Genomic DNA, 13,413 nt, shown 5'->3' with positions numbered 1-13,413 from the left:
ATCAACATCTTAGGTTATTTAGCATCTGAATGATATGAAAGTGATAATACCGGTGAAATGAGTCCAGGGTCCAACACCGAAAGTTACCCAGCATTTGCTCATATTGGGTTGAGGGGAAAACCCCAGAAAAAACCTCAACCAGGTAACTTGCTCCAACCAGGAATCGAACCCAGGCCACCTGGTTTTGCGGCCAAACATGCTAACCGTTACTCACAGGTGTGGACCTTCTGGTTTAATCCTGTAATGTTTACCACTACTTCACTGCCTAATTCACTTGATTTTTCACCTTCTGTTATATCCTTTGTATCCACTTTTCCATTTTTGTCTTATGAAAATTTCACTTTTGCTACCAGTTTAATGAAGGTGAATGCCTCTATACTCATCAGCGCTTTTGGTGTTTGTGTCTGTTCTCTATGGTTTTCATAGTAGTAGCACAGTCTAGTACATACAGTCACGAAGCTTGAGTTGTGAGAGTGCTAGGAACAATAGACTGTGCCGGTATTATTTCGCATTGTCTGTGATGAGGCGATAGTAGCGATCCTAGTGATTAGCAACTATCTATGGATGCATATTCCCTATTTATTGAGCTTCGTGACTGTATATACTAGACTGTAGTAGTAGTGACAGTGACAGTTGTATTGATGACGTATCAACCAGCAAATTAGCTTGTGTAGTTTCAGTTTGTGACAATTAGGGCTAAGACATTGCGGCTTTTATATTCAGAGGTATGATACAGGATTCATTATCTTCAAGGAAGTTCATGGTCTCTCTGAAAATGATAGTATTCGAAGAATGGACATGATAGCCTTCAACGATGATCATACAGGCTATGTAAGTGATTCAAGAATTAGATTTGAATACTCCAGGAACCAGCTTGATGAAGTTCAGACCGAAAAGCAGCGTATATATGAGCCATCTATTCCTTTCCATCTGCGGAAGTACAATCTTCACCACACTGAAGTGGAGCTAGAGGAACCATCCTTCATTCGTTTGAAAATTTCTCTAGTGATTTCATTAGGAACAATATCTCTTCATTGACTCTTAAAGGATCAATAATTGCTCTCCTAAAAATTCACCTCAAATGATAGCTTTGTTGCCTTTGTATAATGAAATTTATTATGTATCTTTGTTATTTATTCTATCTTTTTGGTAGTTTTTACTATTTTTTTGAAAAGATTAACTTCTAAATTCTATTAATTGTATATTAAAACTGTCTACAGTAGAGACAGAAAAAATAGGCGGGTTTGGCGAACCCCTTCTTCACTACTCTGACTCCTACATACCTCAGAACTTGCTTGGTGTATGGTCCTGTCCCAAATAGCTTTCTTTTCCATTCACATGTTTTGTACTATAGGAAATCTTAAGAAAATAATAACGTGATTTCTAGTAATTACAAATACCTGATTTACTGAATATCTATTTATTTATTTAATCTAATGCTCTAGACCAGTGGTTCCCAAACTTTCTTGATCACTGATCCCTTTCGACTCGAAAAATGATTCACAGATCCTCAAATTAAATTAAATTTAATTTAATTTAATCGCTAGATTAATATAGATGTAAATTTAATATGCCTCCATATTTATATTCTGTACGTATTTAACATCGATAATATGTCTACAACTACATTAATTACCATGCACAGCCATGAGTTCATAAACATGCAGTAGTATTTATAAACTGCGTGTATTTTTTTTCAGCAATTACATGCATAATTATAAAAAAAAATACCTTCAAAATACTAATGTGAAGAATGGTATTGTTTCCTCGCTCACAAATTCTTTTCAAGTTTGGGGAGATGGAAGAAAGCTGAATTCTCATATCTGATGTGGCATCCAGGCGATGACGGAATTTTGATTTCATTGCTGCATATCGTGAAAATTCTACTTTGCGCAAATATGTTGCTTCACCATATTTTCGTTCTTTGGTTGATTCACCCATTTTTAAATTAGCAGCATTGGCGTGTGATACATTACAAAGTGACCAACTGGTTTCTGAATTTGTAAAACTATCATTTTTATTATCTTTTATTACCCACCGATCCATTGAGACAACACTGTATAATATGAAAATTAAAATTATTCGTGATATTAAGTTAATATTATTATGTTCGTAATCAAAGACACGTGGTTATTAACACACAGTTTAACATGAACTCCTCACATAAGTCTGCTTGTACGGAATGAATAAAAACTGACTTCACAATAAAAGTAGCAGAAGAAGAATACGTGCACAACAATGGACGAAATTAGTTTATTTTCAAAAACACGTGTCAAAATTTATTGCTGACTAAATAACATTGTCAATCAAATTTATTTTACAATTAAGACATTAAGGGCCGTATTCATAGACATTTTTAGCGCGGGCTTCCGGTGGATGATCAGCGTTTTTCGTATTCATAAACCAGTGTTAGTGATATGAAATGATTTAAATTCTGTACAAGTAACCAGTGGATAGCCAGGGCTAGCTTAGCACGCTCGTAGCGCGTCTTAACAAAATTCTGATATTAGTCCCTACATTTGTAAAATAAACAATTAAAATTTAATAACACTTTTTTATTTCCTTTTTTGCAAACAGACACTTTTAAAATGAAATCAATTAACAAAATTCTGTTACAGAGGAAAGTTTCTTATTAGTCTAAAGAATGTGTGTTATAAATTTCTTGCATGTATCTTTAATAGTTCAGAAATTATATCTATTTCTGTCTGGCAGTGTAGCAAAAAAATGAAGTTACCGGAAACAACAAAAAAAGGGGGCATATGACTTAAAAATCCATAGCACAGGAAGTTTAAAAATGACGTCTCAACATCAGATAAGGGCACAAATACCCACAAAATGTTATGCAATGCATTCCACACATGTCAAAGAGTATCTTAAAGAATTTTTTTTTTTAATTTAATTTAATTTACCGGAAACAACAATAAAAGGGGGCGTGTGATTTAAAAATCCATACCGCAGGAAGTTTAAAAATGGCGTCTCAACATCCGATAAGGGTACAAATACCTACAAAATGTTACGCAATGCATTCCACATATATCACAGAAAATTTGAAAATTTACTCGTTTTTCACCAAAAATTATCGTCCTCTCCCCTTAAGAAGTTTTATTTTCTATATTAGAATGTAATAAAAATTGTTTCAAGCAGTGTGACAATTTCCCCGTGAATCTGTTTCAGATTTTTAAAGGCACTAAATAGTCATGTGGAAAGATTCTGGAACACCGACTGAAATGGAGAACAATGGAGCAATTCAGAATCAGTAATCAAATGATAACGCTCTTTATTGCATAACCGACAATACAAAACATTTGTGTAGGCTATAGTGTCCAATCTGTATTATCCTCTACCATTAATAAATACATGAACATGATATAAAAGAATAACAATTCATTTATAAGTATTATCTTAGGCTAATTAGTGAATAAATCAAAATAAGACTGAAGGAAGCACTACCTCCCAATACTTCATGCACTCAATCCAACACGGGAAGACTAGCTACACTGTTGACGTCTCTCCAGTCTGCAGGAAATAAAATGACATTTCAGTTCGAATAAGATAAATTGTATCAAACAATTTTTACATGCAACAAACTATTATCTAGTGCAAAGTAAGATAACTCTGCTACAGGCCATACACACAGCTCTCTATTTATGAACAATGCCATTGGTAGCAGTACAGATGTTACTTGCTGCTTTCAGTTCTCAAGGAAATGTCTAGTACTTTATTTCTGTTAGAAGAGTTAGGGGCTGAAGTTGACTGTGGAGTCTTAGTATGAACAGAAGTATTAGGCCACTGGAAAAATAGAATTACCTCTCTGGAATGGGAACGTGTCGTCTTAACTATTAAACTGTGCATCCTCTCAACTATCTAGTATAGAAATGTATTCGAAGTCATTCTAATGACTCATCAATTTTCTTGCTTCCGAGCAAATAATCAGAAATTATCTGGAAGAAAATTACCATGTCTCTCAACATAGCAAAGTTAAAATAAAAGCAAAAACAATATAAGTAATTGATTAACTAGCGGACTTACTCGTGTTAATTATGTAAGTTTGTGCGGCTTACAGCTGTTTTGGTGCTTATCACACCATCCTCAGAGCCTACTAGATCTCGGCGTCATCTCGAACTTCTCTGCCTGTTATGTGGGTGCGTTTGATTGTTGAAAGGTGTTGAATAGTGGAGTCAAATAGTGTGTGTGTACTGAAATTGATCTGTGTGTTGAGAATTTGATCAGGGTGTGTTTTAGTGTGTTTGTATATTTCGTATTGTATCGTATGAAATATACAAACACACTAAAACACACCCCGATCAAATTCTCAACACACAGATCAATTTCAGTACACACACACTATTTGACTCCACTATTCAACACCTTTCAACAATCAAACGCACCCACATAACAGGCAGAGAAGTTCGAGATGACGCCGAGATCTTGTAGGCTCTGAGGATGGTGTGATAAGCACCGAAACACCTGTAAGCCGCACAAACTTACATAATTAACACGAGTAAGTCTGCTAGTTAATCATTACTTATATTCAGGTGTTAAAAGTAGTGTATGCAGAATCAAAATGAACAAAAACAATAGCTTAAGTTTCTCTACAAATACTAACAACCATCGAGGTCAACAGTATACTGGAACAACTGCTAGCATTATTAATTCGCTCTTGACTGAGTGATTGTTAAGTTCTGTTTTGCTGTGGTTCTCATTTGAATTTTTTAATGAACGTTTAAAATAAGTTTTATGTTCAATAAGAACAGTTTCGTGAAAGGAGCTGATAAGCTTAATATATACTTCATTTTGTATGTAAAAGCAATACACGATACCTACGTCATATTTATTTTAGTACTGCAAAGTTTATTGCTATCATTAATATATTTCTTAAGAATGAAGTCAATGGAAGACTTAACATATATAATTGTCATATATCACACATTTCCATTTAAATGTCCACAGATGTTAATGGATAAGAGCTGTAATAAAAAACAACTCGAAACATACACATTTTTTTTTTTTTTTGGGGTCTTTCGGAGGAGGGCCTGCAGGCTAGCACTGCAACCTTATGGCTCATCTCCACTATTAAACATTTAACAACATGTTGATTGAACATGTTAATGCTAATTTCATTTAACACTTTGTCCACACTGTTAAACATGTTAAACTTGACTTTCTTTGTGTAGTCCACTGTAAACAGTCTATGAGATTTTAATGCAGATAGTGTCTTATTTTCAAACCTTGAACATTGGACTCAGATGATGATTTGACTTTTGTAATTGCCTCTATTGCTTCCTACAAGGCCTTGAAAAGCAAGAAAATGAGAATGTGGGTGTGGCAATATCTTAGTAACAGACACTATGCAGAAGACATTCTAAACGAGCTTAAAGTTGAAGATCGATTTGGATTCAAAAACTTTCTGAGAATGTCAGAACACGATTTTAGAGCCGCCATTTCATTTCAATTAAAAAAATTACAGCGCGATTGATTATCATAGGACCTACGACATGATAGATGTTTAAGGAGCGGGTAATATCATATAATTATTCTTTCCGAAGTTTTACGAACGTTAACATATATCACCAAACACGACCATTACTGACGTCAACATAGTATTACCGTTTAGCGTACGACGAGAGTGCAAACTCTCTATTGTATTCTCGAGAACAATTAAATAATAATTCCATTTCTCTAAAACAGTCAGCCTTCTTTGTTTTGTCTCTGTCTTCTTTTGCAGACATCCCACAAACAAGGCCTTTCCATCAGTGCATTAATTTTATTCTAACGTATTTTCTTCTGTCCACTCCATTACTCTGAACAACTTACAGCCAACACCAAGGACTAATGATAGTATAAAAATGATCAAGATACGCGCCACAAAATCAGAAGTTAGATGTTGCTATGAAAACTGTACGAACTTTGCCGAACTGTACCGACGCTACACGAGCAAATGAATTGACTTGACATGTTTTCCATTGCTGCTGGAAAACACGCCAACATGTTAAAAGTGTTAACTTCAACATACTCACTCAACATGTTAATTCAATTGAGACTTGAAATGCCCATATACATGTTAAATTCAACATGTTGTTGTTAAATGTTTAATAGTGGAGACTAGCCTTTAGGCTTACTGCGCAACCTCCTTATGTTGGAATGATTGTTAAGTCCTTAGGATCGCTTGTTTCAAGCTCATGATTTACTGCATAGTGTCATCATATTGATTCACTCACAGAATCCAGTTCTCCGGCCTCCTCAGAACCATGGCATCTGTTTGCAATTCATGTGCTTGAATCTGCTGTATCCTCAATCAGAAGAACACACCGTCATCCATTCCACAACTCACCAAGGCGCCATCTATCCAAGGGAGCTACATTCCCCCAGTCACCCGCAGTCCACTTATTAAAGCCCCTGCAGCTTTGCTGGATATGTGCAGCTCCCACAGACAGATGTTCCCTATAGGCAGATCATGTAATGTCTGCCATGTCCTCCTGGTTGATCTGTAAACTACTGAGATGATGGAAATGATACTAATGAAGGCGAAATGAGTCCGAGGTCCAACGCCGATAGTTATCCAACAATTCTGCTTTGAGTGGTTGAGGAAAAATCTCAGAACAAACCCCAACCAGGTAACTTGTCCTGACCGGGATTTGAACCTGGGCCTGCTTGTTCCATGGCCAAGAAGGCTAACCATTACTCCATAGCGATGGACTACACAGTACATTTATTTACATAGTAAAATTTTCCGAAAAATGTCACATTTTTAAATAAGCAAAGATAAAAATTTGATGCAGTTCCAGACACCTTTAGCTTTCCTGAACATTTACTTTAGATACTTAAATAAATTCACAGTATAAATTTTTTTTTGTAATAGATCAGTCAAATTCTGACTTAAAGAATGAGCTGTTATATTTCATTTTGCTTTTTAAAATTTTAACACCAGTGAAGAGAGCAGTGAAGTTCCTGAGGTTGAATTATAATTACCATGGAAGACAGCATTGAAAAGACGAATTAAAATCTTACAATAGAAGCTAAAGAGGAAGAAAAAGAAACATGAAGCAATGCTCCAACATATGATGAAGGATGGGTGGAACAGAGAAAAATTCTCTCTGGCACTGGGATTTGAACCCGGGTTTTCAGCTCTACGTGCTGATGCTCTATCCACTAAGCCACACCGGATTCCAATTCCGATGCCGGATTGAATCCTTTCAGTTTAAGTTCCACCTCTTAGGTTCCCTCTAGTGGCCAACCCTCATGCAGTGAGTCACAGATGTATGACAGTGGCACAATGTCCAACACATTAATGTGCAGAGGTGCACTCATTGGGTTGGGGACAACTAGCCACAGAAAATTGGCCACAGAGGCAATTCACCACATAATTGGAATTCGTATCAAAGACAATTCGCCACATAATTGAAATTCGTATCAAAGACAATTAGCCACACATTAAAATTCAAGGCAATACTCAAATTCGCAACAATTTATAATATATTTCTATGATAACACAAGGCAAATCCAGAAGCTGTAAACTAATTCGGAACTATGGCGGAAGAAATTCGCTTCACAAAATCAGAATGAGGCTCTATCAAATTAATATAGCTTGGCTACATGTACACGAGACTTAGAGAAAATAAGAATGGAGTTGTTTGGCGCTGTGACATGCGTGGCGGGTGTAATGCAAGTCACGTTATCAGAAGGTGGAAGCAGTGTCGTCAAAGAACCGTCTGAACACAAGAATCATTCTGCAGACTGGGGAACGATTAAGGGAAAGGAATGTATAGAGAACATGAAGGCAAGGGAGGGGACTTCCCGAGAACCAACGTCTGTCATTATTCAAAATGAGTTACGGTGTATTGCAAGCGAAGCCAGTGTGAATCTACCGAAGAAACCATCTATTAAAAAAAACTGTGCGCTGTGCCAGGAAGCTGCACCTATCACCTGAACCAAGGAATATTGACCAACTGAACGTTATAGCTGACAGATACAGAGAGAGATTGGAAGGTGGTCATTCTCCTACCAAAAAGAAGCGGAAGTATATCGACATGGGCAGACGAATATCATGTATAGTTGAAGAATACCCGCGGTACAAGGAGAAGGCACCATCATCCGGTACTTGAGAGCTGTAGACCACAACCTAGCAGGACATTTTTGAAGCCAAATTTACATGTACATAGCAATTCACATACTTAGTGGAATTTACAATTATTAATCTCTGTATCCATTCGCACAATATAGAGCTTCTGGAAGTCATAGATTCATCTTTGTACCTCAGTGTGGCAAATTGTCTATCTGTGGGAAATTGTCTATCTTTGGCAAATTGTCTATTTGTGGTGAATTGTCTATTTGTGGCAAATTGTCCCTGTTACCAATTTTCTGTGACCAATTGTCCCAGTTCCCAAATTTCTATGGCCAATTGTCCGGAACCGGCACTCATTACGAGTGACCATGCAGCCAGGATCCGACGAAATAAGCGTCATCTTAAATCACTAAGTGATTATTTTCGCATATCATATATTATGATGTACCGAAGTAGATATATTTCCATGCAGAAATTAGTCACTCGTAATGAGTGCATGGGAATCTTGTAGATGCTGCAGCACTGTTGAGACCTCTTGTATTTTATAAAAGTCTAAATCACAGCTAATAAGAGACGAAAGGGTTATGACCCTACCCATTTTTCGATATATTGGTAATTTTCTGGAGACAAAATTTCTTTTTAGTCACTGACTCAACAGACTTCTTCTTCTTTTTTTTGTGATATACCATTTACAATGCAATTTATTACGAATACCCAAGTGCACTGTGGTCAATTTCAAAATCTGATTGGGGGGGGGGGGGAATAAAAAATTGCACTCTACCTCGAAAACTGTATTTTTTCTGTCACCATATCCTGGAATAGTTATTCTTCACACCACTGTATGTTGTGAAGATGTTATGTTTATTTTCAATTGGCAGCATGCCCCTAAACTTTCCCTTAATAAAGATAGTGTGCCATGCAGCTGGCAGTTTTCTTCTAAGTGCTGAGATTTGTTGGGTGACTTTCTTATGTTAAAGGAATACTTTTGTTTGAAAAATGAATTATATTCCTTCAGTTATAGGTCTACAGTATTAATCATATCACACCAATAATTGAACAAAAATATTTAATCCAAGCTATGCATTTACCACTAACATTTTTATGCGAGTTAATGAAATTGAAATGAAGTTATTTAATTTTATTAACTTAAAAAATTACTCTGACAAGCTCGGATGATAAATATTTTACCATAATGATGAGAAATTATTCTACTTCCATGGGCATATTTCAGATGGTGCTCATATTTGCGCTTTTTGAGAATATAATATTTTTTCTTGGATAACAAGTCATTTTGAGGCAGTGCACAGTGTGTCAGAATGCAAATCTAGCTGAACAAAATTAATAACTTCTCTCCTATATAACATAATTTTATGAAACTTCGTACAGGAGTTGCAGGTAGCATATATTTTGTGTACAAACTCTGATTACGTTTGTGTACAAGAAACAACCACTTATAGTGGGAGGTTTTAGAAAAAATTAATAACTTCTCTCCTAACAGATTTTCATGATACTTTATAGAAGAGTTACAGGTAACATATATTTTGAATAATTTCAAGGGAAAAATTGTTCCGGGGCCGGGTATCGATCCCGGGACCTCTGGTTGAACATACCAGCGCTCTACCAACTGAGCTACCCAGGAACTCCACCCGACACCGTCTCAACTTTTCCCTTTATATCCACACAACTCACGTGGGCTGACGAAACACCAGAGACCCACATCGAGTGCACACAATCTCTGTGTGACTTGGAATTGTGGTTTTCTGTTAACGTACACAGTGACGTATATATTATGCAAATCTAGTCTTTCAGGTAAAGCTCCCTGTAAAGCAGATTTGAATAATTTCAAGGGAAAAATTGTTCCGGGGCCGGGTATCGATCCTGGGACCTCTGGTTGAATGTACCAGCGCTCTACCAACTGAGCTACCCGAGAGCTCAAATCTGCTTTACAGGGAGCTTTACCTGAAAGACTAGATTTGCATAATATATACATCACTGTGTACGTTAACAGAAAACCACAATTCCAAATCACACAGAGATTGTGTGCACTCGATGTGGGTCTCTGGCGTTTTGTCAGCCCACGCGAGTTGTGTGGATATAAAGGGAAAAGTTGAGACAGTGTCAGGTGGAGTTCCCAGGTAGCTCAGTTGGTAGAGCGCTGGTACGTTCAACCAGAGGTCCCAGGATCGATACCCGGCCCCTGAACAATTTTTCCCTTGAAATTATTCAAATCTGCTTTACAAGGAGCTTTACCTGAAAGATTAGATTTGCAACATATATTTTGTTCGCAAAGTTTGATTACGTTTATATGCTACCTCTAACTTCTGTACAAATTTTCACAAAAATCTGTTAGATAGGAGAAAAATTATTAATTATTCTAAAGTCACCCCCTATATAAAGGGGTACTTCCTCTTACACAAACATAATCGAACTTCACAAAATACATATACTGTGTCTGTGTGTGTGTGTGTGTATATGCCACCTGTAACTCATCTACAAAGTTGTTTTACAAATGAGTAGTTATTAATTTCCCTATAAATGGGTAGTTCCCCTCGTACAAACTTAATCAGATTTTGAACACAAAAATATATACTATCTGTAATTCCTGTCCTGTGCCAGTGTCGTGGTTTAAGGCATCATGCCCAGGGCTAGCATTACAGAATGTGCACTGGTGTGAATCCTCTTGGGGAAGAAAACTTTTCATGAAATTTCGGCCAGTGTATGGAACTAGTGCCCACCCAGCATCATGATGAATTTGGGGAGCTACGGTAGGTAGCAAAATCCAGTTTCATAAGCCAGCTATAAAGGCTGGGAGGATAATAGCATTAATCACACAATACCTCTGTTCTAGTAGAATGATCATTCACCTCTGCTGAGGCATGTGGACATGACGCTGATCGGCTGGGCCCTTCATGGGCTGTCGCGCCTAAGATATATTCTTTTTTCTGTAACTCCTGTACAAAGTTACATAAGAGAGAAGTTATTAATTTTGTCTAAATGCAACCCTTATAAAGGGACAGTTTCGAAACGCAATCAGAGTTTGTACGCAAGAAATGCAGTATATGGTACCTGTAACTTCTGTACAAAATTTAATAAAGATCTGATAAGAGAAGGTCTTTTTTTTTAGTAGGTTATTTTACGACGTTTTATCAACATCTAGGTTATTTAGCCTCTGAATGAGATGAAGGTGATAATGCCGGTGAAATGAGTCCAGGGTCCAACACCGAAAGTTACCCAGCATTTGCTCATATTGGGTTGAGGGAAAACCCCGGAAAAAACCTCAACCAGGTAACTTGCCCCAACCGAGAATCGAACCCGGGCCACCTGGTTTCGTGGCCAGACGCGTTAGCCGTTACTATACAGGTGTGGACGAGAGAAGTTCTGCTAGAATTGCTTTCTCACTCACTGTGCAATGTACATATGGTTATGTCCATGATGACTAGAACAATCAATATAGAGAACAAAGCAAAATTAAAACTCAAGTATAATTTGTGGATACACAAGTTATCACAGACAGAATTAAAATAGTTTACTCTTTCCTTTTAAAGCACTTTGATACCTTGTAAATTTCTGAGACAGTGCAGCAAAAGTAATGTTGCATTTCGCCAACTCTTTCACATTTATGTTTTGATACACTTGGCCAGTTACAAGAAATAAGTTTCAGGTATCGTGTGAAGTTGCCATGGCTGGCTGCTAGTAAGCAATTGCAGTCAAAGAAGACAAGTCTGCCATCTGTTCATAGCAACTTGCCTATCTGGAGTCGTAGTGCTGGTGCTGTGGCACTCTGCGACCTGTCGCCTGGCGCTGGCGGGCAAGGAATGACTGCCCCTGTCCGGAGCTGATCACAGCCAAACGTTGGTCCACTGCCTCACGCTGTCGAATCAAACCCTGAACAGAAAAGTTGTCGATATTTCAATTGTCTCTGGAAGATGTGGAAGAGTTAAGGAAGCTATGCTTTAAAAGGAGGCTATGTTCTGATTGCAATACAGTAGCGTGCAAATTAATCCGAACAACACGACATATTTTTACATTTTCTGTCATTGTTGGCCTCACAGCTGCTCATACCGCTTTAATTGACATCTGTAGTATGTGTAATTCCATTGTTGAAGGTCTGTCATTATTTTTTTTTATAATATGTGACTTTTGCCTGTCGTTTTGTACTTATAAGCATTTCAGTTGTGTTGAAGACTTAATACTGCAATCCTGTGTACATTCTGTCGTCTTCACAAATGGATACAACTCCACAAAAACGGTCTAAAATTATAACATTAGCAGAGCATTCTTCTATGACACAGAGGCAAATTGCTGCAGAATGTCACATCGGTGTGGCTACTGTTAATTCGAGCATAAAACGATACAGGGAGACTGGATCCATCACACCCCAGAAAAAAGGAAACTGTGGCCGAAAAAGGAAGACTTCACCTGCAGATGATCGTTTAATTGTCAGGAAAAGTAAATTAAATCCTAGACTAACTGCTCTCGACTTAACCCGCGAGTTAATGGCTACCACTGGGGCGAATATTCACATCACAACAGTGCGGTGTAGGCTTTTGGAAGCTGGACGAAGGGCTCGTAAGCCTATTAAGAAGCAACTGCTAACCCCTGTTATGTGCAAAAAACGCTTAATGTGGGCAAAATTACATCAACACTGGACAGTGAATGACTGGAAGAATGTACTTTTTTCCGATGAGTCTCATTTCGAGGTCCACGGCCACCGTGTTTCTTATGTACGGAAAGGATCCGAAAAAGTAACAGCAGCTCATCTCCAACAAGCACCCAAATACCCCCCTGAAGTAATGTTTTGGGGTTGTTTTACACATGAAGGGCCTGGAGCATTAATACCTATCAAGGGAATGATGAATTCTGACAAATATATTCACTTATTGGAAATCAGAATCGTATCCCAGCTGCAAAAATCATTTCCGGATGGCAGAGGTGTGTTCCAACAACACCTGGCACCATGCCATACATCTCGAAAAACTACAGAATTCTTTAACAAGAAGAATATTCAGGTACTCCCCTGGCCAGGCAACTCACCCGTCATCAACCCCATTGAGAACTTGTGGTCAATTTGCAAAAGAAGAATGCAAAAAATGGATTGTTCTACAAAGGAGAAGATGATTTCTGCCCTCATTGGTGTATGGTTTCGCGATGAAGAAATGAAGAATATTTGTGGGAAATTAGTGGAATCCATGCCAAATCGTCTCAGAGCTGTTATTAGGAACAAGGGAGGCCACATAGATTACTTAGGTATGTCTTAGATCCCTTTTTTATCCCGTTTGAGTGTTTTTGCATAAGTAATTACGTTGTTCGGATTAATTTGCACGCTACTGTACATATCATGCATACTCAAG

At 37.5% G+C, this 13,413-nt stretch overlaps 1 protein-coding gene across 1 annotated transcript in view; it reads right to left on the bottom strand.

Annotated features, from left to right (window-relative positions):
* Positions 1-3,377: 3,377 nt before the first annotated feature.
* Positions 3,378-13,413, bottom strand: part of LOC138708072 (protein Hook homolog 3-like) — a 70,310-nt gene continuing 60,274 nt past the window's right edge. The window contains exons 14-15 of the mRNA XM_069838214.1: positions 11,810-11,947; positions 3,378-3,516 (exon numbers count right to left, since the gene is read on the bottom strand). Coding sequence (XP_069694315.1) covers positions 11,810-11,947 — 138 coding nt within the window. The 3' untranslated portion in view covers positions 3,378-3,516. The remainder of the gene's footprint in view (positions 3,517-11,809; positions 11,948-13,413) is intronic.

Source organism: Periplaneta americana, chromosome 10 (assembly GCF_040183065.1).
Source record: "Periplaneta americana isolate PAMFEO1 chromosome 10, P.americana_PAMFEO1_priV1, whole genome shotgun sequence".
NCBI lineage: Eukaryota > Metazoa > Arthropoda > Insecta > Blattodea > Blattidae > Periplaneta > Periplaneta americana.
This window is presented reverse-complemented; position numbering and strand designations above follow the sequence as displayed.